The following is a 27,534-nucleotide window of genomic DNA, read 5'->3' on the forward strand; positions in this document are numbered from 1 at the left end:
TCCCTCGGGAGGGGACCAAGCTGTCTTCCCTTCTGTCTTGGCCAGGGTGGGTGGTTGGCAGCTGAAGCAGGCCTTGAGCAGGGTCCTTCGGTCTGGTTTACTCATCTCAAATGCAGCCACAGAGTTGGAGCCCAGCCAGGTCGTCGGGGGCTTCTAGATTTCCTAGTAGATTTTGGAATAGAAAATGGTCCTAACGGAAACCCAAGACTGAAGAGTGCAACTGCTTTAGAAAGCCATTTATAATATATTTTCATTGGGAAAATGCAGTCTAAGTTCCAAAAGAATTTTCCAGGCTCAACCAATGTCTCTATAAATTGGAGACCACTTATAACTCATTCCATTCCATCGAGCCATTGTGGATTTCACATTTACATGTACAAGGGCAGTACAATAGCTACTTGGTGGGTACCAAGGGGTATATGGATAAGTTTAGGACATGGCCCCATGCGCAAGAAGCCTACAACTATCCCAAGGAGATGATACATACATACATCAAAAACTTAATAACAATATAAGGTAACATTTATGACATGCTCAGGTGAGTGGAAGAGAAAAACAGATCATGGAAAATTGCAGAAGGAGAGCAGTCTGCCATATGGCTAAACGCTGGGGCTTAAAAGTCAAGTGACCTGGATGAAATTGCAGCTTCCCCACTTTCTAGCCCCTGTAACAAGTTACTTAAGTTCTCTAAGGCCCTTAGAAGAGCTCTGGGCATTTTCGGCATCCCCAAGTCAGCTCTCATTATCTCTCAGTCTGAGCATGAACTATCATTTTAAGGATGGAGAGGACGTGCGCAGAACAGGAATGGGCTTCGCGACAGGGGGACAGAATCATGATGAATTATCGTCGCGAAAAGCTTCACGAGCTACTTCGGTAACTTTGTCGGCATCTACCAAGCTCGGGCGGAGGCGGGCAGTCCTGGCAACCTCAGTCCGCCCACCCTCCTACGTCGGCTCTCTTTGGGACCGCCCGCCCCCGGAGATCCCAGCACCCATCCCCAGGGGGCGCTGCCGCCCCGCCGCCGCAGCCCGGCCTGGCCCGGAGCGCGCCCCCGCCGCCCGCCCCGCGCGTGCGCGCCGCCCAGGTGAGGAGGCGGTGGCCTGAGCCGCGGCGGGGGCGGGCTCCTCGACCGGCGGGGCGGAGCCGGAGAGGCCCGGCCGGGGCGGGGCGGGCGGCCGCGGGGCCCGGGCCAGACCAAGGCCAGAGGCGGGACCAGCCGCCGCCGTCTCCGTCTCAGTGTCCCGTCCCCCACAGCGCCGGGCAGCCGCCGCGGGAGAAGCGGAAACTGCCGGGAGCGCCGCGCCGGCCGACAGCGCGCCGTGGAGCAGCGGGGCGGCCTCCGTCCGGCCCAGCCCCGCCGAGCGGCGCCCTCTCCCCCGCCGCCCCGCGCCCCGCGCCCCGCGCCGCGGCCCCGCCCCGGCCCCGCCCGAGCTCGCCGCGCGCCCCCGGCCCGGCCCCCGCCGCCCGCGCGCGCCCACCTGAGCCCGTCCGCGCCCACCTGAGCCCGTGCGCCGGCGCCATGGCGGAGCAGGAGAGCCTGGAGTTCGGCAAGGCGGACTTCGTGCTGATGGACACCGTCTCCATGCCCGAGTTCATGGCCAACCTTCGGCTCAGGTGAGGGCGGAGCCGCCGTGCGCAGGGGCGCGAGCTTGCGCTCTCCCGAGAGGGGGCGCCCCTGCCGTGCGGCCGGATGGGGAGGGAGTCGGGGGCGCGCCGAGCTCGAGGATGGAGGGCGGCCGGATTGGGGTATCCCGGGGTCCGCTGGCTCGATGGTTGCGCTTTCCCGAGAGAGGACGCCCTGGGATGCGGCCTCATTGGAGTGTCAGGGGCGTGCTGAGCTCCAGGGCTGCGCCTTCATGAGAGGGGGTGTCCCTGGCTGCTGTTCGGACGTGGGGTGTAAGGGGTGTGCCGAGCTGGAGGCAGCGCTTAGGGCAGGGCAGGCTAGTGCGCTGCCCCAGGTAAGTGATGTGGGCGGGCCAGGTGAGCTAATGGAAACAAAAGGAGAGGAAAGTAAAAACTTAAGGGAGAGTCGTGGCGGCCCCGAAGGCCCCGGGAAGGCTGGAGGGTTGTTTTGGAGAGAGGCTAGGGTCTCATCCCCGTTTCACACTTGGTTCTTTTCTTTTTCTCTTGCTGCTGCTGCTTTTTTTTTCCTGGCCTGGTTCCATTCTGTCATTCAGGATGCTATGGAGTGATCCCTGAGCTGTCTGTTCCGGGACACTGGCTATTTTTTAGTTACTTTCTAAACGTAATTAGACACGTTTCCAGACATCGAAGAGACTGCTCTGCTTGCCAGTGCCAAGATAAACTGTCTGAATTTGACAAGGCATTCATGGTTTCAGTTTTTTCAACGAGTTATGGATGGAGCCCTTGTGTTACTGACATCCTTGAAAATATGGTCACCGCTCGGTGCCCCTAAATGGGCTTCCAAGACGAATTTGTTTCAGAAAGTCTTCTCCGTGTGATTTTTTTCACTTTTGATAGGATAGTATGTAAGCAGGGCTTTAAAGTAGTTTCACTTTTTTTTTTTTTGACATTACAGTAAGTGGAATTTCAAAATAACTGACTTTTGGGGCTTGTATGTTTCCTGGAAGTTCTAGCCCCATTTCTTGTAAAGTTGTAGCTAACTATTACTCCATAAGCTTATAAAGTGAAAATCATAATCTAGGTTTGGGTTTTCTCAATATTAACTACCCGTGTTAACTTTAGTTTAAGAATTTAAAAAACTTTCTTAATCTTTGAAATTTCAAACCCCGTGGAATCTTCATCTGTTCTTGGCTAGTTTTTATTACATCCCAGAGTATGAAGCAGGGGCACAGATCCCAGTTCTACGCTTGCCTACCACGAATTGTCCTTGAGCCAGTCAATGTGTCTGAGTTTCCTAATTTGTAAAATAATGAGAATATCCAAGATTTTTCGGTTCTTGTATTCTTTTTCTCTTTTTCTTTTCTTTTCTTTTTTTTTTTTTGAGGAAGATTAGCCCTGAGCTAACACCTGGTGCCAGTCCTCCTCTTTTGCTGAGGAAGACTGGCCCTGAGCTAGCATCTGTGCCCATCTTCCTCTACTTTGTATGTGGGACACGTGCCACAGCATGGCTTGACGGGTGGTGCCATATCTGTACCCGGGATCTGAACCAGTGAACCCTGGGCTGCCGATATGGAACATGTGAACTTAACCACTGCGCCACGGGGCTGGCCCCCTCAGCTCTTATATTCTTGTTTGCTTTCACATGTCATTGGTTGCAAAGTCTCTAAGTGTGAGGCTTGAATCTTAAGTAAGATTATTAAAGTGAGCCTAAATTAACTCCTATGAGCACAGAAGAGAACTTTGCAATTTAATTCTCCATTGTGCAAGGTACTCTAAGAGATAAGGGAGGAGGATCCAGAGAACCATAAGGTGTGTTCCTACTTCTCAAGGAGGGGGCATGTCAATGAAGACAGGGAGAAAAGTGAAAATTTCCATTTATTTATTTACTTCTGAGGAAGATCAGCCCTGAGCTAACATCTATGTCAGTCTTCCTCTGTTTTGTAGGTGGGGCACCGCCACAGCATGGCTAATCAGTGGTGTAGGTCTGCACCCAGGATCCAAACCTGCGAACCCAGGCCACCAAAGTGGAGCACGTGGAACTGGAACCACTCCGCCATGGGGCCGGCCCCTTTATTGATTTAAATAATAGGTCAAGAAAACAATAGAAGAGTTCAGCCTTATAGAGTTTGGGGGGATTCTTTGCCAAGTAATTGTACAAACTAATTGTTCTGGAAGTTCAGAAGAGGGAGCGATGCCTTAGGCTGGCTCAGAAACATGATATGGAGAAGGAAAGGAGGAGTTGAGATAAGTCTCAAAGGATGGGTAGGGTTCGTGTAGGTGGAGAACATTCCAGGTGGATAAAGTGGTGTGAGCAGAGGAGCAGAGGCATGAAAGCTGACTCTGTTTGGGTGATAGAGAATAAACTAGGTTGTCTGGAGGGGAGTTGTGGGAGGAATCATCAGCTCTCCTTAGCACGACCCTTGGCCAATGCCCAGGTTTCTAGTTCTACGTTTATCCCAATCACCAAGTCCGTCAAGATCCTGGATGTTCAGATGTGCATGTGTCTCATCTGTGTGTGTACTTGATGACTCTGAGAATCGGCAGTTCTCCTTGTACAGGTTCACTGGTTGTTAAAAGTTGGGAGTAGTTGGTTCCCATAGCCATAAACACAGTCCCAGCAAAGGGTGGCAGCACCTCTGCCCTCCTATCCAGCTGTAAATGCTGGTGACCCAGGTGGAAAGCAGTCCTCTCTCTGATAGTTTGAATTTCATGTCACTTGGATGTCCCTCCAGACTATTTTAGTGTTTTGCTGTGTGAGCTACTGAGCTCATGCTGTTGTGGCCCTCAGACATTTGTTTCACTTTCCGGGAGGTGACCAGAAACCCACTGCAGATCCGGGTGCTAGTGTGTGATGTTGAAGTGTTTTCATCTCTTGGAACACAGGTGGTTGGCCTATACCGGGTGTATATTTATGGTTGCATATAGGTGAAATTTGAATGTATTTCACTTATCAGTGGATATGTGTGCACGTGCCTGATCATTCTCACCTTCCCACCTGCAGCTCCTCCTCACACTCGCGTCTGGAATGTCCTGGCCTCTGCTGTCCATCTGGCTCTTCTGCAAGGCCCTCTGCCTTCATTTATGGTCTGTGACATACAGTTAGGCACTTAAGTCTGCAATTGTTTCCGGGGTCTGGGTCATCCAGACTTGATTTTAATTTTCCCGTCTCTGCCACCCAGCATAATGCTGGGCACATAGTACCTTCCTTGTGACATTTTTTTTGTAGAAAGAAAAAAAAGGAATATTTCAGTTACCTTTTTTTTTTTTTTGAAGCTTCTGTGACGTGCATTTAGAACTATTCTTCTTATTTTGCTGTTATTCTGGCCTTCTTTTCCCCTCTTGGGCTAAAGCTTGATTTTTAGACAACTGCTAAAATTGATCTCACTTTCCCCTTACTGTTGTTTTTTTAAATTGATGTAGGTATGTGTCTGTGCATGTGGGCCTGGGTGAGGCAAGACTAAAGGGGTGACGTGGGTTAGCAGGAGTTAGCATGTCTGAGAAGGAGTATCAATTTGTGTTTTTTACCCTTACATCAAAAACTGCTGGTATCATGAGGGCTGCCTTCTTTCTCTCCTGGCAGTCTCTTGCTGGGGGAGGTTTGTTCTATTTATTTGTTTTCCTTTTGGTGGAGGTGGAGGTGCCCGTGGTTTTGGCGGTGGTGGTAAGCTCCTCACTCCATTTTCAAGGGTCTGTGCCCAGGAGTAAGATTCCTGCACAGGCACCTCCTGCCTTCATGGTCAAGCCTGGTTCCTGCCAACAACCCTAATGACCGCTTGAAGCCCTGACCACAGCATCCCCACCATATTCTGCTTTCTTCGTAGCCACTTCCTTTTTGGACCTGAAGCCCGTTTGGTTCCTTTTCTCCTTGCTGTGGCCACTCCTATACTTGAGTTCTTCCAGCATTAACATCAGCTCTGCACCCTGTCTCGTAGTGCGCATCCTGCCAGGGCTGAGCTGCATGGAATGTCTAGTCTTCGCTGTGCCCCTTGCTCCCCACTTAGCCATCTGCGTAAAAGGAAGAATGCAGGCTGCCGCTCAGGAGTGGACTTGAGCCCAGGACAGCATCCCTGAGAGACTTGCTTTCATTTCATAGGACAAGGAAATCCACCTTAGGCTTCCAGGGGTCCAGTTTCCTAACTTTGGTGGTTCCTGTTTTGAGAATAAGGCACCTGCTCACCTTTATGTCCTGGCGCTTGGGAGATTTAATTTTTCCTCCCCTCTTTTCTTCTTGATTTTTTTTCTTCCATAAAAGCAGCCATTTAAAGCACTGTGTTTGCTGAAGCTAAAGGCAGCTTCTGGTAAATACATAATATGTATTTTATATCTTTGCTTAAACCAAGATTTCCCAGCCTCGGCACTGTTGACATTTGGGGCTGGCTAATGCTTGGTTGTGGAGGTCTCTCCTGTGCATTGTAGGATGTTGAGCAGCATCCCAGGCTTCCACCTACCAGATGTCAGTAGCACCACTCTCCTCCAATTTATGGCAAGCAAAAATGTTCCCAGATATTGCCACATGTCCCCTGGGGGAGAGGGCAAAATTGTCCCCAGTTAAGAACCACTGGCCTTGGCTGTTCTACTTCCTGGAATGTCTTCCTTCTTCCCTCATCTTTGCCCCCATTCCCTGCCTGTCGCCCTCTTACGCATCTTTTGAGACCAGTTTGAGAAGTCTTTCCCAATCCTCCAAGATGGTGGTGAACTGCACGCCCACCTGCGCTGACTCACCCAAGGATACGTGGACACTTGGTCGTAACTGTTAGAGAGCCTTTATCATATGATGTTGTTGTTATCTACATATCGGCCTCCCCACCAAATTGCGAGATCCTCAGAGACAGAGAGCTTGTCCAGAGGTGGATCCAGGTTTTGTGGTCCTTTGAAACTCATTACGGTTGGGGAGGGGGGACCATCTTTACGAAAAAGAATATAAATTATGAATACAAAGTGAGGTACAGGGCTCTGGAAGGGGAGAGTGCAAGGGAGTGAGTGTGATGCGCACCCACCTCTGGTCCTTCTGCGTTTTCTGTTCTGCTGCAGAATTTGGCGCCTGTGTGTCGATACATCTTCACATGAGTTAACTAAGCAGTCAGATGTTGGCTGGTTGTTCTTCAACCGGCGAAATTCTTAATTTGAAAAAGCATACCATCTTCTCAAAAATGCTGTACTTATTTTACTACAACTTAAGTGTTGGGGAGTCGGGGGAGTGAGTCGTAGAATTAGTAGAAAGGTGGCGAACGGGCACACACGTGCTCACCACACAACCTCGGTAGTCTTTTTCTACGGCTGTTTGGTCATTTGGAAAATTTGGTGGGAGAAAGGGACCCTCTTGCTTGCCAGGGGCAAAACCTTCGATACTCTGGGTGGTCTTCAGGCAAGTGTAAATCTGCGATTGTTCAGGGCTCTGGTTAGAAGGAGCTGTCGTTAGATTTATAGGCGAGGCGAAGGGCACACTAAATCTTTTTGGCTTCCACGTGAAAGTTTTTGGCAGCCCCTTTTAGAGGCCTTCGGAAAAGGACAGTTTGCTCTGTGCCTGTTTTGCACATTGGCTTCACGTTGGGACAAAAATGAGAATTTGGGTTTTGGAGCTGCCATTTGGAGTGAATCACCCTGCCGTCTTGTTTCCTTTCCTACTCCGTGACAGATTTCCAAGACTATTTTTATTCAGGGTCATTTATTGACCCTGGAGACTTCTGACTTTAGCTCCCAAATAGAGCCAGATGTGGGTGGACTCGAGTACTCAGAAGCTGCTCCTGGTGCATTTCATTGTGGGTTCTGAAGGGTTCTACTTCTGCCTTAAGGAGATGAGCTTTGGCTTTTTGCTTAACTTGGAGACAAAAATGGTGAATCTGGTATAGATAGAAATGTGTTTATTTAATGACTCATGAGTAAGTTGTCTGCACTGTGAATTATCCTAGTGTGGAGAGCTGTTTGTTGACATTCTCACCTAAGTCTGAGCCAGCTCAGCAAACAAGGACCCTATCTCAAGGACTGGCCCTATATTATCATAATTCTCTGGCATCCATTGCTGTGTTGCCATTGGGACTGGATTGGGTCATTGTGTCATTGCCCAACCACTGCCAAGTAGATCTAGTGGGAAACTCTGCTGCTAATGGTGGCTCCAGCCCCACTGGGTAGATCACCTGTGGATGAGCCTCACTGACGTGGCCTATAAAAATGTCAGCTATATTTGTAAATGGGTTCAGAGGGTAACGGCATTTTTAAATATACATTCTAAGCCTCTCTCTTTTTGACTATTCACTTCCTTGGTTGAGATGACAGTTTTATTCCCTGTGGGAGGCAGGTTCCTTTCAGTTCAACTGTTATATAATTACTGGTTAGATCTCTTAATAGAATAGTGTTTCCCAAACTTTAGTTTTGAGCATTTACGGGAAGAAGAAAAGGAAGAGCATGCTTGCAACAGGGAGCAGTGGAAAGAGCACGGGCTTTGAGAGCTGACTGGCCCAGTTCACATCCCAGCTTCACTTCTACTCTTTCTGGCCTTATGACTTAGGGAAGGTTAACTTCCCTATGCCTCAGTTTCCTTATATGGGAAATGATTGCCTATTAGGGTTATTGGGATGAAATCACATGATATGTAAAAAAAATACGTGGTCAGTGCTTGGTACATAATTACCCCTCACCGAATGTTAACTCTCTTCCTAAATCCTTCCCAAATAGCCTCGCCTCCTCTCCCGACCCCATGACTGCTGAAGAGCTAGCTGTTTTCACCTCTTCCTTCCTCACAAGACAGATTCATTTGTTTTGGTTTTATTTGGAGGGCAAGGATGAAAAATGTTCTAGAAGGGGTTGGGGTTACTAGTGGAGAGAGCAAGAGGTGTAGAGATAGATCTGGACCTTAATCCTGTCTCTGTTCGTCTGCTACCCCCTGTGTGGCCTTGGACAAGTTACTGAGCCTCCCTGAGCCCGGTTTCTTCATCTGTAAAGATGATGTGTTATTGTGAAGGTTAAATTCTGGCACCCGTAAAACACCGAGCATGGTGCCCGCGGCAGAGTAGATACTCGGGAGGTGGTCCTCCCTCTCCTCTCAGTCTCCTCTCAGTCCACCCCTGTGGACCATGTGCCCTTGCTATTCCCAGTTCTCTCTGTAATATCACCCTAAACATACTCATAATCCTGCGTCCCCCAGGGGTACCACTATTTAGTTTCTGAAAATTGTTTAAAACTCTTTGGAAAAGGAAATCAGCTATTCACATTATTCATAAATATTCCAAAAACATTTTATTCTTCATGTCTACTGTTCTCTGCTTTCATGAAGGTTGGTGACATTAGTGCCTGAAATCCACAGGCACTTAAGCTGGGTGATGAACTTTAAGTATAGTCTTTTTAAAAAAAATCTGTAACTCATTTCCTTGTTTAATTATAACCCTGTTTATATTTTTAATATAATCTCCTGGCTTTAAAGCTAGCAACTACTTGAGTCTTTGCTGTGTGCTTGTGACTTTGTTGGGTACGTTGGTGGGGATGACTTTTTAAAAAGTATCTCTTTAGGGGTAGCTTATTTGGGAGTAAAAGATACTTTAGTAAACGGATCAATGTAAAGTAGAATATGATTGAGCCAAAATGCATAGTGCAGACAATCAAGTGTTTTAAGGGCTTCCGAGAGAGAAGGAACCAATGCACCATATTTTTAAAAAGAGAACTGATGATATAATTAAGAGTTGTATATATGTTACACACTAGAATTCTGAGGGAATTCAGAAAATGAGAAGATGGAACTGGGAGTAGGTGGCAAATGCTCTGTGGAAGAGGTAGAAGGTGAGCAGACCCTTGCTGGGAGTAGAGAGCGCGTCTCTCATTTGGAAACAACCCTTTCATGTGGGCCCTGCTGCCCGATGGCCTGCACCTTCCTGGTCTTTTCTTCTCTCCTCTCTCTACCCGCTCTCAGCACGAGTGGGCTGGCCATTGCCAGCCAGCTTCCCTTGCTCAAAAATATTTTCCCCCACATTGTCTGCGCTTCTTTCATTCCTGTCTTATGTTGCCTAAAATTCTGCCAGCTAGAGGTTGAGTTAGGTTGATAAGAATCCTTAAAAAGTCAAATGTTTCTTTTCTTTTTTTTTTCTGCTTTTTCTCCCAAAATCCCCCTAGTACATAGTTGTATATTTTTGTTGTGGGTCCTTCTAGTTGTGGCACGTGGGATGCCGCCTCAGCATGGCCTAATTATCGGTGCCACGTCCGTGCCCAGGATCCAAACCAGCGAAACCCTGGGCCGCCAAAGTGGAGTGTGTGAACTTAACCACTCGGCCACAGGGCTGGCCCCGAAAGTCAAGTATTTCTAATGCAGCACAAGTGCATTTGTGTAAATTGCTCCATCTTTTCTTTCTCGTGCCTAGATGAGATTAGTTAGAAGGAGGGACTGAGAATTTCGTTTTTGAGCAATAATCTTTGCAGCACCTAACTGTTCAGGGATAAGGCAGACCTGGGATAAAGAACTGAACTCTGGTGGGAAGGGATGGTCAGGATATAGTATGAGCTTAGTTCATTCTTGGGGACACAGGCTCTGATGGCAGAGAGGGAGGGTGCCAGAGAAGACTTTGCTGGGTTAAAAAATTTGTCTGCGGCTTATCTTTGGGCCTAGAAGAGGAAATGGAAAATGTTTTTCCTTCCTTTATCTTATGCCTAATTCCCAAACTTCCAAGACTCACCACCCAGACTGTGTGGTGAATACTACGGTTATTCCATTGTGGGTTAAAGAGATATTCATGAGTCAGCCTGTGAATCTCATCATGGCTTTCAACATTTCTTGGTGAAATAGAATGGTCTACTTTTTTACAAAGTAGACCATTTTAAAGTAAAGGGTTCTAAGAAGTGACTTCAGTTGATGGAGAAGGGATCCAAGAGCATCAGCTAGTTCCTTCTTGATACTTTGCTCGCTTTCCGGTCTCCTCATTGTCCCAGCCTCACCTGTGAAGATATCCCAGTTTATAGTCCACACAGCTGCTCATGTGGGAGTAGTTACTGTTATGTCTGAATGAGACCGCCTTCATTTCCCCCAGTTTCTGCTCCTTGGTGTAGAAATGGATTTCACTTTAATGAGATTACAGTATTAACTCTAGTAAAGCTGTTTTGCTTTAATAAGTAGATTGTTTTCTGCTGAACATAGCTTTTTTCCAAAAGAGTCACGGGCCAATTCAGGGTTCTAAAAAAAACTTTTAGAGTAGATGGAAAAATGTACCACGGAACAAATACAACTATGCTTTCATTCCTCCACTCCATATTATCTCCCACAGCCATATTCCTAAGACTTGGGGGGAAAGATTACCACTTATACACACGAGGATCACAGAAGCACTAGAAGCAAATGAATTAGTCAAAAAATGGCTTTATCTAAAACAATGAAGCAAACACCAAGAGAAACTCAGACAATTTTTTTTCCCCCTCTGGCCACAAAGTCTGCTTTGAGTGACTTCTACAATAGAGGGTCATCCGTAGTGGGGTCACAGTGATCCCGAATAGCTCTATATCAAACTACCGCTTTGTGTTCAATATAAAGTCAAGAAAAATTTTATAGTCAATTAAAAACAAAAAGGTCAAACTCCATTAAAAATTTACATTTATTTTGGATAACCCTAAAATTGGTCATGTTTCAGTTTTGGGTTTTATGGACATCTGGATAAATTTATCCTAAGAATAGTCCTTGATAATGAGGTTGAGTTAGCTGGATTCTGCCATCCTAGCCTATGTTCCTTGTAATTCAGAAGAGAACCTTTAAAAAAAAACCCTCAAAATAATAAATCACTAGAGTAGTTGAAATGTCAGTAAGTACAACTGTGAGGAGTTTCTCATTGCATTCATCCTGTCCTGTCAGTTCATATTTGTGTCCTACCTCTAGTCTTCAAGACCTGAGGGCAAGAACTTTATCTTAAAGAAGATAGTCTTCTTTACCTCTCAAGGGTTATTTTTCTGTTGTTGTAACTCTAGTCTTTGGGAAGATAGGAAAATGACACTGTCAGTATGTTTGGGGTGGGGTGGGGGTGGGAGGGAACACTAAAATATATTTAGGGACCTCGTGAAATGGTAGACGTTCTTTTTTCTTTTAAAAGACTTGTAGAACTCAGACATGTGAAGCTTAATATTATACAACAAGGGGGAGAACATACTTTAGTGGTACCATAATCTTAAGCCATCTTAGCTGGGTGACTACATTTTTACCAGCATCATGATGCCTTTATACACTTTTGTATCCTTTGTTGAATATCTCTAAGAGACATGCTTTTATACAGCAGATCCAGTGGCCAAACTCATTTAGATCGGTGCTGTTTTTTTAATCTTGATTCTGTGGTGTCCTGGGCCTGAGAAGCAGTCTTGGATTCCAGGTGGGTGTGGAATAGAGATCCCCTCTACTGCTTTCAACAGAGCATCTCCGCTTCTACATATTGGGGTTCCAAAGAATATTTTATTTGGGAAGAAATGCAATCCCATTGGAAAAACAGTTTGAAAACCACTGTTCTAGGTGATTGTTTTCCAGATGCCATGCAGTATAAAATAATAAGCAAAGGAAATATTTCAGTTATCCCATCTTAAACCTGGCTGTTTTATGTACTGTATGACTTTCACTTCAGTCTTCTGAGCCTCCATTGCCCAGTCTTAAAATGGAACTGAGTCTACATTAGAAGCTTATTTCATTAAATGAGATAACAAGTGAGTTGTTTATTGTTCTTAACACATTGAGGGCACTCAAATGTTAAAGATCTCTCATTTTTACTTCCTTAAACAGAATATAAAGAATGTAATTTAACGGTTTTTCTTAATGACTTAGGTCATCGTGACCATAGTCATGAACAATTGTTTTCATGCCCTTGGGATTTATTGAGATATGTGTAATGATCTAATATCACATGTTGATCTAAACAGTTTAATGATTTAGAGTATAGGAGTAAGTTTCTATAGTTTCTTTCAGTGTATCTCCCTGTGAATTCTCTCTCTGTCTTCATGTACAAATCTAATCTGCTCCAGGACAAGCTCAGAGAAGGGAGTATAAAGGAGTTAATGTGTTCTTATGGAGACTGAGGGGTTGTCTGGGTCTGTCAGTCATAGGGCACGGAGTTTGAGGTGTCTGCTTTTTATCTTCTCTACTCAGAGGTCTTTTCTGATTGCTTTGGCTGGAAAGGCATGTAGGTCAAGGCCAAGTTCGGAGTAGATAAGGTGCTGCTCTAAGTCTTACTGCTGCCTTCGGTATTTGAATTATTTGTGTGGTTGAACAAACCAGAGCATGCTGAGTGGATTTTTCCGCAGTGTGTGCACTCTCTGATTGCTTGCTGATTTGAGGGAGGCAGCAACTCTTGGCAGAATCTGTTACTGTTTGCATCTCTGCCTCCTAGGTTCCTGTTTTATCTGAAACCTTTCCCAAAACGAAACCTCTTCTTTAACTTCTTAATTTATCCTAGGTTGGGGGTTCCCAAATTTGGCTTTGTGTCAGAACTACTCAGCTCTTAAATCATCCAGACGCCCTGGACTTGCCTTCCTGGAGATTCTGATTTGTTAAGCCTCTTTAATGCCCAGGTGATTTTTCCTGCAGCCAGGTTAGGAACCAGTCTCCTAGACTACTGGTTTTTCAATCCACAGTATTCTATTGAAGCTAAATGGGGTGTGACTGAAATGTGAACTGACTGGTATATTAACCAGTGTATCATAGCATAGCCATATAATCACTGTTCTTAGTTCTGTTATGATTGTTAAATCAATTTAATTATTTGACAGTCACACTTTATTCTTCATCCTTACAGCACATTTTCTGTTCTTCCACCCTGTGGTTATGGTTGTACACTTTTAGCATTCTGTATATTATTTTTCTTTCAGTCACCAGATTCTCCATATGAAAAAGTAGAATTGTACCATCTTTGTTAATACTTTGTTATATTTCCTTATAATATTTTGTACATATGTAAATGTATATAATTTAAAAATTGGAATCTTCCTGGTTCTACAAGACACAATGTTATTAATAGTTTTCTCATATAAAGTAGTATCTTAGGCATTTTTCCATGTTATAAAGTTGTCTTTGAAAGCGTGATGACAAGCATGTCTCCATTCTTTTCTGGGTATGCAGGGGCAACTCAGACAGACATGGTTTCTGCTCCCATAGAGCTGAGAAACCAGCTGAGGAGACATACAAAACTGGTAAACAGCAAAAGAGTAATTACAAATAGTCATAAGTGCTGTGAAGGGAAAGAGCAGGGTTCCCCCATTGGGGAAATGGCGGTGGCATGTGTGCATGCCACAGAGAAGGCATTTTATGAGGAAGTTGGCTTTAAGCAAGATGAGAAAGATGAGGAATCCGTGTGTGTGGGAGGCAGGTGTAGGGTGGGGGAATCAGATAGGGAAGGGTGGGCCAGGCCAGGCAGAATGAATCATGAGAGAGGGAGACATTGACAGACAGACAGATGGACGCTTGGCTTGTTTCGGAAACTGAAGGGTATCCGGTGAGGCTGGAGCCGCTGGGCAGAGTGGGGACAGGTGATGATGGAATGTAGTCAGGGACCACACTTTGCAAAGGGCCTTGGGAATTGAAGGATTCAGACTTTTAAGTACACGAGGAAGCAATTGAAGGGCTTTACACACCTTGCAGTCACTTGAAGGTGATGGCATACTTTGAAATATTTAGGCTTCCTTTACATTAGCTGCCGGAATTCTTCAGGTCTGGTGGCTGTTCTGAAAGTTTGTTTTTGTCAGGTTGGTGAATGGAGTGTGGAGTTGGCAGTTGTGGCCCACACTTTTCCTTCAGCGATATTAAACACAAACGCAGTTCTGTCTTGCTCTGTGGTGTCACAAAGCTGTTTCTTGCAGTAGGCAGCCCAAGAGCAGTGTTTTGTTCATTTGAAATAAATCAATCTCAACAATGACTAGTAGGCTACAACTGTTTTTCAGGGGCTTTTTCTGATTTTATGCTTCAAGCAATAGAAGAAGAATTCTGAGCCGTGAATTCCCTGATGAAGTCTCTGAGTCATAGAATTTAATGCCAGAAGGGAACTTTGAGGTGATCTCACTGATGTACAGATACATGAAGTTAGGAACACAGAAAGTATGTGATTTGTCCAGGATTCTTCACTAGTCTAGTGGCAGTTACTGCTGGAGTGAAAATCTCCTCTATCCTAGCTCTGTAATTCTACTTTTCCTCACTTCTTAGCTGTATTGCTTTGCAAAGAAGTAGCAATTCTTTAGCTTCCTTTATCATTCCCCACTTAAAACATACTTACTTAAAAGGATCTGAACAGGTTGAAACAGAGGAAAAGCTAACAGTGTAAATAGTAAGTAAAGTTCTAGTTCTCTCCTGAAGGGCAACAGTATAAATGAAAAAATAACATTGTAGGAGTGTGAAAGATGAGGATTTAAATGGTCTGTATTATGCATCAGGGTTGACCTGGGCTCTAGCAGAAGACATACAAGGTCTTGGAAGTTCTACTCTGGCTCATCCCACTTTTTGTGGAGGGTTGTGTAGTTCTCATACCACTCGGTATCAGTTAGCATGCTGTTGGCTGCAAATAAAAGAAAACCTGACCAAACCGGCTTAAAGAAAAAGGAAATATATTATCTCATACAACAGAAGTCTAGTGATAAGAGCTGCTCTGGCCAGCCCTTCAGGGCCCAGCACCACTGGTCTGTGATCATCTCAGCCCTTCCCTTCTTCTTGTGCTGGTCTCATCCTCAGGCTGGTGGAAGATACTTGCAGCAGTTCTGTGCATCCCATCCGGACACAGTAACCTCCAGAGGAAGGAGAGGGAGCCATCTGCTTGTCTTGTGCTTCTTTCTTAGGAAGCCTCTGGAAGACTTCCTCATGTTTCATTGGTCGACATTTGCTCACAGGCAAATTACTAAACCCGTCATTGGTTCTGAGGAGTGTGGTTATCGTGATTGATTTAGAACAATCAAGAGCTGAGTATAGAGTTCACTTTTCCTGAAGCATGTGGCTGTGTGGAAGGGAGTAGATACCTGAACAAAATTGGATTCTTTTAGGGAGGCATGAATTTAGGGGCAGAATAGGATATTGGGTAGGCAACCAAGAGTGCCTACTCTCTATACCTTTAAAAGCTATGTAGACAGAATGGTGTTCATTCAGAAAAGAATGCTCGGTGTGATGAGGGCACTTGCAACTATGTCATTTGGGAATGACTGAAAGAGTAAGACAGGCCATGTTAACTCTGATGTGTTTTCCAATACCACCAAGCAATTCTCCAATCCTCAGTGGACAGCAACTGTGTGTCTTACAAATTTGATGTGCACGATTCTGATACTGTCTACATGGAGATAGTATCAGATCCCATGGGTTAAAGGCTTAGTTGCACAAGGCTACCTCCCACTTCACACACCAATCACAAGTTCAGGTTGTCACCTGTGCTTCTGACAACCAGCTATAAATTGGAGGTTCCCACAATCCCTTCCTCAGGTTTGATTAATTTGCTAGAGTGGCTCACAGAACTCAGAGAAACATTTACTTACATTTACCAGTTTATTATAAAGAATATTATAAAAGACATAGATGAATAACCAGATGAAGTGGTACATAGGCCAAGATCTGGACGCATCCTGAGCACAGGAGCTTCTGTCCATCCACACCATGGAATATTAGAGATCAAACTGAAAGAAAAAGGTTGTGTATGTATTTGCCTGAAAGTATGCCATGATCTGTGATATATTTAATGAAATAGGTTGTATAATTCCATTTTTGTAAATAAAGAGGTAAGTGGCATCTCTTCCTGCTTTAAAACAAAAAACAAAAAGCAAGATGAACCTGGGGTATCTTGCTATGCCAGAAAGCAAGGAAGTCCTCAGAATGATGGCAAATGTAAAGCACATACAGAAACCAGCTCGACAGAGCTCCCACTAGCTAAATCTGGGTCAGTTTGTGCATCGAACTGAAATAGGAAACCATGAGTCCATGCTTACGTAAACTAATAAGTGAGTAACTTAAAATATATGATGAGAGATGAGATATTTACTTAGATCTCCCTACAAAATGCTCATTAATTAACATCAGAGAAAAAAAAAGGAATATGGTTGCAGTAGACAAGCCTGGCAGTCACTACTTTAATGAGTGATCAGAAGGAGCAGTATCAGGAATGGGACAGATCAGATCACATACCGTGTGAATAGACGCAATGAGAGCACAGCAATGCTTCTGTAACATTCCTGCTAAAGATGCATCATCTGAATTAGAGGAAGCATCTGGCAAATTCAAATCAAAGGACAGTCCACAAAATCACTGTAATCTTCAGAAATGTCGAGTTCATGAAAATCAAGGAAAACTTGAGGAAGTATTCTAGAATGAGGAGGCTAAAGAGACATAATTAATGGTAAAGCATGATTCTGAAGTGGGTTCTTTTGCTATAAAGGACATTATTGGGACATTTCGTAGAATTTGAATGGGTTTGAGAATCATTGTTAGAATGTATAATATGTTCATTTCCTGATTTGATGAGTATGTTGTGGTTGTGTAGAAGAATGTCATTGTTTGTAGGAAGACACACAAGTGGGTGCTGGGAGCATCAGGTCAGTAAGTTACTCTCAGGTAGTTGAGGAATAAAGAAAGTTCTTGCAGGTTCTTTTGTAAGTTTTGAGATTGCTTTAAAAAAAAAAAAAAGACGTTAATTGCTAGCTGGACATGAATTCGGTTCCCAGAGGAGGTAGTGAATCTCTGGTCGTGGGGATTTATTGAAACAGAAGTTAGAAGTTCACCCACTGAGGCTGTTGTAAAGGGATGTTGTGCATTATGACCTCTAAAGTCCCAAATTCAAAGATTCTGGATGTCTATATATTTTAAAGTCAGAGTTGAATTTATTAAACGATGTTGGTGCCTTCAGGTATTACAAATCAAGGGAGACTGACCTCTCATACCAATCAATGGGCATTATTTAAAACTTTTTGCTAGAGACTGTGTGTTCTAAGGACTATATCTAAATCCCCACAAGAAGCTAATGATGTAACTGAGTAAAAAGGGCATTGACATAAAAGTATATGACCCCCATTAAGTAGTATATAATAAATGCCAGATGATTGGTACCAACATTCTACAATTCAGACCAGGAGGATGTTTCTTGCTTCTGTGAGGAAGGCCTTTATAGAGGTATGGGATTGGTTGGGTGTTAGAGCATGAGTAAGACTTAGGTATGCATGAAATAAGAGTGGCAGGGGAGAGCATTCTTTGCAGAGGGGCCTCTGTGAATGGGCACCATGTGTTAAGGAACAATGAGAAGACTAGTCTGACAGGTTTGGGGGTTCATAGAGGAGAGCTCTGCCTTAAATTCAGTATAGATAGGGCGCCAGGACTAGCTTCCATGTAAGGCAAAATGGGGAGGAAACTAATGATTGGGACAGCTACCAGGCATCAGACACTGTGTTAGATGGTTTTTAGTTAATCAAATTAATTCATTCATTCATTTATCTCTTTTAATCTGCTCAGTCCTGCAAGATCAGTGTTATACTCATATGGATGTAAAACAGGTATTCAGAGAGAGGGAATGACTTTCTCAAAGTCACATAGCTACTTTAAGAGGCAGTTTGCATTTGAATGACTTCAAAGCATATGCTCATTCTACTACCCTTGTTGCTGCTTACACCTGGAAGGGGATCGAGGGCAGTGACTGGGGGTGCTGACTATACGTGTAGAATATTGGAAAGAACATTGGAAAAAGGAGGATGTCTCTCAATACCTCCTGTCACATGGAGATTGAGGTGTCCATGGCACATGCCTGTGAAATGTAGATTCTTGAAAAAGAGCATAAGGTGTGAGAAAAGGACTGAGGACTGAACCCTGAGGAACCTCTCTATTTAAGGGACAGTCAGAAGAAGCACCATAACGGGATCCTCAAGAGGAGCGTCCAGGGAGGTTGGAAGAAACAGGAGAGTGCAATATCTCAGAAGTCCAGAGAAGAGCCTGGTCGGCGAAGTCGAACACCCCAGGAAGGTCTGGACGATAAGGATGAAGAAGTGTCCGTTAGACACAGCATCAAGGAGGACATTGGTGACTTTAATGAGAGTGGGTTCAGTTGAGGGGTGGAGGTGGAAGCCAGTTGTAGTGGGTTGAACAGTGAGTAGCGAGGGGGTGAAGGAGTAGAAACAGTGGGTGGTGGTGATAAGGCTTTCAAGAAGTTTACTCGGAAGGGAAGGAGAGAAGAGAAGGCCGTAGGAGGTCATAGGTGGATTTTTGTTTTTCTGTTATTTTCAAACGTGAAGAATTGAGCATGAGCAAATGATGATGGAAGGAGACAGGAGAGATAGAGAAGTCTGAGAGAAGAGAGGGTCTAATGCAAAAGGTGAGATCCCTGAGGAGATAGATGTGAGGCACTGGAATCCAGAGCAGCAGTGGTGGGCAGGGTGGGGAGGAATGGAGGCGCCCACGCTTTTTGTCTAAATTGCCTCTATCTCTCCCTCTCATGCGCCAAAAGTCTTTGTATGCCCATGCAAGATGGCTCACTGACCACAGCATGGCTGCATGGGCCACGCCATTTCCAGAAGACGTACATGAACAGCATCTGCGTGCATATTCAGAATGATGACAACTAAGATATATTCTGTTTACAGCTGCTCAGTTCAGTGCTGTCTTTATAATGCTATTTGTTCTGAAATATCTTCCTTAAAAATGGGTGTAAAAGGAGAATGAAAGATTGAGAATGAATACACTCTCAGGCAATGAAAGCTGGTCCTGCAGACAACCGTAGCAGGGGCCAGTGAGTGTCAGGGCCTCAGCCTCATCCGGAGAAGTCTATGTCACGCTTATCAGAGCTGAATATGTTTTGCCACATGTGTTGTTTTCTCTGTCGTGGCCTCTTTTTCTCCGGTTTAGTTTGGATTCTGAAGAACTGTTTTGATCTGTAATGGTTGACAAAAATTTTTCAAATCAATGATATGAAGCATGTCAAAAAAAACCACAAAAAACTAGTGCTGGGCCTACAGTGTAGGAATAGAGGAAAAGTGTTATGTTAGATGTTAAAATGTAATAAGGAGTGAGAGCCCAAACCTGGGAAGAACACGTTTCCATCGATAGGGGGATGGAAAAATAAATTGTGGCATTCCTACAGTAGAATAACTAGATAACAACAAAAATGAGCGAACTGCAGCTACATGCGTCGAGGGAAGTAATCCTGCAATCAGAACACTGAGCCAAAGCCAGACACAGAACAATACCTACTCTGTGCCTCCACCTTATAAAATTCAAAAACAAGTAACACTAATCTGTGGCGTTAGAAGTCAGGGTAATGGTTCTTTCTGGAGAGGAGAGAGGGAGCAGTGATGAGGAGGAGGCTAAAGGAGGGCTTCTGGGGCTCCTGGATAGTCTTCGTGACACAGGCGTGTCACACAGGTGTGTTCACTTTGGTAATTCATCAAGCTGTGCACTTAGAATTTGTGCACTTTTATGTGTGTTTGTTATACTTCAGTAAAAAGCCTTTAAAGAAAAGACAATGAGGAACTTTCAAGGAAATGGTTGAGGAAGTCGTATAAAAATCAGCAAGCAGTTAAGAGTTGGTGGAAGTCCTTTGACCTTGTGAATGGCATCATAAACCTCATTGCAGCCAAGAGGATTGACCAACAAACAGTTCTACTAAGGTCAGCTGAAAGTATGTTATGACTTCAGTGGATTTGCAGAGACTGGAAGAGCAGCTGCCAAATATGGGATATGTGTGTGTATGTAAGGCAACATCCACACATGTGTGCATACATGTTTGTATCTCATACATTGTTGTCTCATAGGGATCACAGTACAGCTACTCAATATAGTGTGTGGATTCAGCCACTCATACCCAGCAAAGTATCCCAACTCCCTACCTCCACTTCATGTCTTCTGTAGCCGTGGTTACAGACTTTGTTGTGCCTCTTTAACCTTTGCCCTATGTTTATTACTTCTCTTCACATTGCTTTCTGATTTCGTTTTGAGTCTCGGGTGCCTTCAAGAATTGCACATTGGTGGGATGTTTTTAATCCAAGGGTCCACTTAACTGGCTCAGTTGGTTTGTGTGCAGGAAGTGCAAACTAACTTAATATTAGTTTGTCAAATAAAATTAAATCTGTCACCACTGCGTAAAGCGTATAGTGTATCGCAGAATGAAGCAAGAATTATTTTTGGGTTATTTGTTGTTTGCAGATGGCTTCGTCAATAATTTCCTCCTTTAAGCCAGAAAAAGCCAAAGCTGATTTCCTTAGATGTGTAAGCTTCTTCAAAATCAGGTTTATTTCAGGTGGAACTTGGCTTTCTTTGGAGGAGGTGACTCACTTGTGAGGAATTTTGAATAGTTAAGCAAGGAAGAGATCTGTTTTTCGGAGTTTCATAAATTTTCAATAGTCTCTACTCTGCCAGGATCTATTTTTATTTCTTCTTAACCCCTTATGAGTTAGATTTTCATGATAATTTTGATTAATAAACTAAAATTCCCAGGGGTTACCTATTGCACGTGTTCAGAATAAATGGAAAAGAAACTCTCTGTGAAATGAAAAGATTTTATTTTTCTTTAGTTTGGACTGATTCCATTTGTTGACATTGCTGGTAAAAAGAGTATTTGACCTTTTTCTATTTTTGGGAAACTAAGATAATTTTTGCCTCTATTTGAAATCAGTAGCTATGAAAGGCGACTTTCAGATGTGTGCCTCAGAAAGAGCAAAAAAACAAAAAAAGAGCTAGGGGAAAATTCTTATGAGTTAAGTTAAAAATATGAGTACTGTAAAGAACACTGCAAGATAGCTGTGTAAACTTAAGACAGAGACCAACACCACGCTTCATAATGTTGAACTTATTATTTGTTTCAATAATTTATTGGGTAAATTTACAATCTTGCATATATTGGTTCTTAGAGCTTTGGTTCGGTTGTGTGAAAAAAAAAATCCATAACTTCTTAATCTGTCCTGTACTTTTCTTGTTTGTGAGCCAAATTGTTCATTCATTTAACCATATAGCACATTTAATTATTCACCAACTATATGCTATGTTTTTGAGATACAAAGATATGAATAGAATCCAATTCATGCCCATGTTTAACCTAAATCTAGAGGGAAAGGCAGACATGGAAATAACTACAGCAGTGTGATCCATGCTATGATGGAGATACAGATGCCATGCTACAGAAACTCAGAAGAGGACACATCTAACTATTTTGGTGGGGGGGGGGGGTGTTAGTGTAAATGGAAGCTTTCTAGAGGAGACATTTGAGCTAAAGGATGAGTAGGAAGTTGGCAAGTGGACATGGAGTGAATAGAATAAGTTCATGAGTCCCATGCTTAGGATTTTTTATTTTATTATATGGTGATAGGAAGCTGTTGAAAGATTTTAAGTGGGGAAATGAGTTGATCAGATTTACATTTTAGAAAAATGTGGTGTTTTGAAGGGGGTGAAGTATCACATGGCTGAAGCTGGAGGTAGGAAGACCAATTAGGAAATTATTGAAAGCATACAAGTGAGACTAGTGAACTGGGAAGAGAGAAGGAGGCGTGGTTTTCATATGCATTGAGGAAGTAGAACTGATCGGCCTTGGTATTCAGTTGGTTATTGATGGAGCAAGAGTCTAGTCTGACTCACTTAATTACCCAAAGTAGGAATTTGGGGCTGGTGGTGCTGTTTACCAAGACTAGTGGGAAGCAGATTTGGAGTGTAGGATGGAGAGTAAGATAACAGGTTGAGGCTATGGTTCTTGTGAGTCATCACATAGAATCGTCTAGAAGACACATGGAAGCACAGTTAGGAAGCTTAGAAGAGTGATGTGTACTAGGGACATAGGTATCAGAGTCGTCTGTATATGATGATACTTGATGCTTCTTGAGGATGTGAGATTACCTACTGGAGAATGTGTAGAGTGAGATGTGAGTGCAAACACCACCTTGCAAAAAATAGTTTTCACCCTTATATTGAATTTGCTTATTATACATTTTTTTTCTCTCAGTACATAAATGATCCTTTTGGGAAACTTGGAAAGTACAGAAATTTATAAAGACAGTTAAATTCCCATAATTCAATTCTCATTCCCCAAGAAAATCACTGTTAATGTTTGGAATATTTCTTTCCTTCCAGACTTTTTCTTCTGCATATACTTTCCATGCAATTGAGACCACGGTATAGACAATTTTGCACCACATTTTTTCCATTTAACGTTAGTTCAAGCGCAGTATCATCCTCTTAAAATTATAAATAACATTGCATTTAACGTTTCTGTGGAAGGATTATTTGTCCTTTCATTATTTACGATTATAGTGTTTTCTTAGCATGGATTCCTAGAGGTAGAATAACTTGGTTAAAAGATATGAACAAAAGTAAAGCTTTACATTTCACTACGTGTTTTTCAAAATGATTGTATCAATTTCTAACCCCAATGACAGGTCTAACATTTAAGGGTTTTATTGGAGGAAGAGTCAATAAAAGAAATAGATGAACCAGAAAGTAATGGTGTGAGAGAAACTAATAGAGGAGAAATTTCTAGAAGGAAGCATCAGCAGTAGTAAAGGCTGTAGAGAGGTCACATGAGCGAAGGATGGATGAAGCCATTGGGTTTGGTGACTGGAGGCATTGGTATAATGGTAGGGTATTAGCCAGGTTACAGTGAGCCAAGAAATGGATGCAGTAGATATGATTTATTCCAGAATTCTAGCTGTGAAGGGCAGGGAAGAAACGAGTTATTAGCTAGAGGGGCGGCAGAATTGATGGAAGGTATTATGTTGTTTGTTTTCAAAGATGAGTGAGACTTTGGCGTATTTGTGGACACTGGAGATGCTCAAGGAAGTGAGAGAGCATGCAGTCCAGAGCTCTGGGGCCGCTTCTTTTTCAGGAACAGGAGGAAGGGTGGTCAGGATGGGAGTGGATGTAGGTAAGCTGGTAGGAAGTTGGAGGAGTTTCTGTCTAATTTGTCTTTCTCTGCGAAGGCACAGAGGGCACGACATTGGCTCAGAGGGAAGGGAGTGGTGGAAACATCAGTTTGAGGTGAGGGTGAACAGGTTTGCCTTCTGATGCAGGTGATGGTCAAGGGAGCTGTTTAAGGACAACTGTGAGGGTCACCAAGCATGGCAGAGGTTCACCTGAGGTTGAACACTACAGATTTGTAGAGTTTCCCATCTGTCGATTTGGGAAATTTTTCTGGCATTACTTAGCAGCCCAGGTGTAGGAGAGAAGCAAAGAGTCAGTCAGTCATCTGAAATAAAGTTCCTTGCAAGTGTGTTTAAATAACTTTAATTTAAAATAAGTACAGGGAGTTTTATTCTCTCATAAATGAGAAAAGAGGAACAGAGATTGACTTCTGTGGTCAGCTAGTGATCAAGCTCTGTCCAGACCTTATATTACTCTGTTCCCTCCAAATTCACTAATGTTTGTAGTTAAGTTTTAGAAAAGTTTGAAAAAAAAAAAAAAAGGTTGGTAAAGAACAAGTTGGTGTATCTTTGTGTGATAGATCTTAAACAAATAAAAAACGGAGCACATAAGGTTGAGTTAGGGGAAAGCAAAAAAAGAAAAAAGGCAGCATTGCTATGTTATTCCTGTGCCAAATTGCTGAGTGTTATTGGAGGCGTGGTCGTTATTTAGTCAGTGGAAGTTCTAGAGAAACAATGAAAAAGAAGGCAACAGAGCACTTACAAAAGCCATTCAGTTTTTGTACAGCCCAGACATTTTACATAATGAATACTTTAAAAAAAATTAGCATCAAATACAATTTTGTTTCAGAGTAAAATGGCTGCATTCCTTTAATAGTGTTGCCGTACAAATGGTAAAGAGCAATATGATTATTCAGGTCTGATTGTGTGATGTCCATTTAAACATCAGTGGATAATTATCATTATTTTTGTGAGAAAAGTTCACATAGCCATCTCTCTTAAAATATTCTAAAGGAATAATTTCTTTATCCAGCTTACTATCGTTTTTCCTCTTACGTGGTTTTGAGTGACATCAGTTTTCAGTGGATATAAACAACCCTTCTCGGGGACAGTAGCTATTAAAATGGTTGGAAAGCTGCTTGACAATGATAAAAAAAAAATTATTTCCCCCAAGGACTGCAGTAAGGCTGATGATTTTTATGCCAGTGGAAGGCCAGTTTTTACCACAAAAATTTCCCTGTAACCTTTCATGATTGAAAACATATTACTTGCTATTCAAAAACAGAGGCAAATTAGTGAGGAGAGTTTCTAAAATAAGCTCGAGGGTTAGACGTATAATTTGCAGATGACATGTCATGATAGTAAAGTGTCTTTCCTTCTGTGTTTTGTTTCAAGCTGTAGAAAGTACATGAAACTCCACAGTTCAGCTTCAGACATGTTTTTACAGCTGTCAGATGAGCACACTTGATTTTTAAGGGACTGCTTGTTCCACATGTATGTGTCTCGCTACATAATGTTTATTTTGAACAATGTATTTCTTCTCTTACTTTATAACGTCTGTTTATATAACTTTGCCTTGGTACATAGGAACGTTAGGGAACTTGGCATTGTCTTTGAAATGGTCCTCTAGGAGCCTCTCTATTACACGGCTACTCCCTTAAAGCGTATATTTTGAGGAACAAATATGAGATTTGGCACTGCTGTGTTGAATGAGCCCAGCTACATACCTTGACAATGAGGGAGACTGTGGTTAGACAGTAGCTGCACCAGTAGTTCAAGCTGGAAGTAGTCACTGAATAACACCACACTGAACAAGAGTGCCGTCCGCTCTAAGGAGTGAATCAGTGCTAGATCCAGCGGGACCATCAGAGAGCCAGCAACAGAATACGGTGACTGAGCAAACTGAAGGCCTCTGCAACATCCAGAACATTTCTTTTTTTTTTTCAATCATCACTCTGAGACTTGACTGTCAGAGAACTGCTTGTTTTCTTAAGAAAATATAAAGAGAGAGAGGAATTAACTTTTTTGTAACTTTACTTTGACATAATTTAAAATTTCCGAAAAAGTTGGAACCTGTTTTCCAGGAACTCTGTGTTTTCACTTACATTCACCAGTTGTTTGACATTTGCTTTGTCACCTTCCCCACCAGTATTTGAGAGTAAATTGCAGACATCGTGCTCCTTTACCCCGATAGGTCAACGTGTACCTCGTAAGAACAAGGAAGTCTCTTACATAACCACAGTACAGGTAGCAGAGGCAGGAAGTTTTACATTGAATTAGATGTCTTGTGTCAAAGTCCATATTTAGACTTTGCCAATTGCCTCCAATAATGTCTTTTATAGCAAATTTTTTCCTGGTCTAGGATTCATATATCTCTTTAATCTCATTTAATCCTAAGTGACTGTTTCAAGTGAAGTGGAGGGGGACACATTTTTCACTGCATGCTTTTGCTGCATGCATATCCATTGCAGCATCTTCTCCGAAACAGAATGACAGGAGATTTTAAATAGCAGGGAACATGTAGGAAATATTTGTCCTTTATGGCGCATCAGTTAGTACCTTTTTCAGCAGATGAATCACTTTCCGTACAAGCAACTGTTGGTTCTTACTAAGTTGCTACATGGGCGCTGTTGTGTGCAGAGTATAGTGGTAAGCTATCCTGTGTTCAAGGCCCTCTTTTTAACGTCTTATAGCTGCTACTTCATCCCATTGAATGTTTTGTGTAAGTCCCTGATGAGACAGTTCCAGACTATGTCCTGCAGCTTGCCTTCAGCTGAGGAAAGATAAGTGGCCACCATCTTTCTGCTTAAGGCCAGCAATTCAGTTTCTTTTTACTGGGCTATAGTTATCCTCTGGAGTATCTGAACAAAGCAGCATATGCTTATGATTCCAAAATCACTCATAACCTTGACCATGTTTGTTCCATTCAAAATTGCGTGACAGTTTTCTGTACTGATGTTTCATTCTATAAAAGTTTGGCAGAGTTGACATTCTGCTTCCAGTTTATTCCCACAAGATATGAAGAATTCCCAAATTGAGATTTTTTTTCTTAAAAGCTCATGGCCTAATGGGAATCACATAATGAAGAAATTCAGTACAGTTTTTAAAGGATTATTTTGTTTAATGTTATCATTCTACAAAGATGAGAATTATGTTATCATTCTAATCTCTGCATTGTCTTGATTATTTAAATTTTTACAAATATTTGGCTGCAAAAGGATATAATGTTCTTCCCAAAGTTTACCTAGAAATGTGCTTTCTTAATATTTATATTGCTAGTCTGTTTCCATTTTTATTTAATGATTTGAAAATGTTTGATAATTTTTGTGTGTAAAATGAAATTTTCATGATTAATTATTGTTATTTACTTTTACAAGAATATATTTCTATTTCAGATGATAGAATTTCAACACATAAAGCACAAAATTAGATTTTTCACCCCAAGATACGTGTAGATACTTACCTATAGATGACTTTTATTAGTAAGTCTGAAGGACATGCTTTGTCCATGTTGCCAACTCTGTGGCGCTGATCAGGTGTAACTATAACAGTAACGTGTGTGAACACATCATGTGCATGCACTTTTTGGGTAATGCCTGAGATGATGTTGAAGTAGCTGTTCTGCTGTTTGACCTTTCAGAGGTCAAGACCAAAGTCACGTGAGAGTGTTAACTTCTCATTTGTCTTATTAAGCCTAAGGTGCATTGCAGGCCAATTCCTAAACTCTGAGGCACAAAGGCCGGGCAGATACCTAAACAAAATCTGAGTTCTATTGCAGAGGGTGGCTAGGTGCTGGGTGGGCCACCCCAGAGTTCACTACACCACCTTCAGGCTCCTCGTGTGCCCCCTTCTGCTACTCACTGTCTGCTAGCAACCCCAGCTACCTGTCAGTTACCTGAATTCGGCACAGGGGTTTTTCTCTCATAATTTTTCAGAGATTCATGTCTTGTAGAGTAAGATCGTCAAATAATATTTTCCTTTCTTTCAAGAAGGCAAAGCAAGGGTGTAGAAAGCCACCACATGAATGGAAAATGTTACTGGAGTGGGAATCACATCATTTCTGTGGAGATGGAAATATTCCATATCTGCCACTGTCCAGTACAGTAGCTGCTAACTGCACGTGGCTACTGAGCCCTTGAAATGTGACTAGTGCAACTGAGGAAC

At 42.9% G+C, this 27,534-nt stretch overlaps 1 protein-coding gene across 2 annotated transcripts in view; it reads left to right on the forward strand.

Annotated features, from left to right (window-relative positions):
- Positions 1-1,196: 1,196 nt before the first annotated feature.
- Positions 1,197-27,534, forward strand: part of MYO1D (myosin ID) — a 319,245-nt gene continuing 292,907 nt past the window's right edge. The window contains exon 1 of one of the 2 annotated variants that reach the window (XM_023653032.2): positions 1,197-1,614. In XM_023653032.2, the coding sequence (XP_023508800.1) occupies positions 1,520-1,614 (95 nt within the window). In that variant the 5' untranslated portion in view covers positions 1,197-1,519. The remainder of the gene's footprint in view (positions 1,615-27,534) is intronic. The other variant, XM_023653034.2, reaches the window with a different exon arrangement.

The sequence above is a fragment of the Equus caballus genome, chromosome 11 (assembly GCF_041296265.1).
Source record: "Equus caballus isolate H_3958 breed thoroughbred chromosome 11, TB-T2T, whole genome shotgun sequence".
Classification (NCBI taxonomy): domain Eukaryota; kingdom Metazoa; phylum Chordata; class Mammalia; order Perissodactyla; family Equidae; genus Equus; species Equus caballus.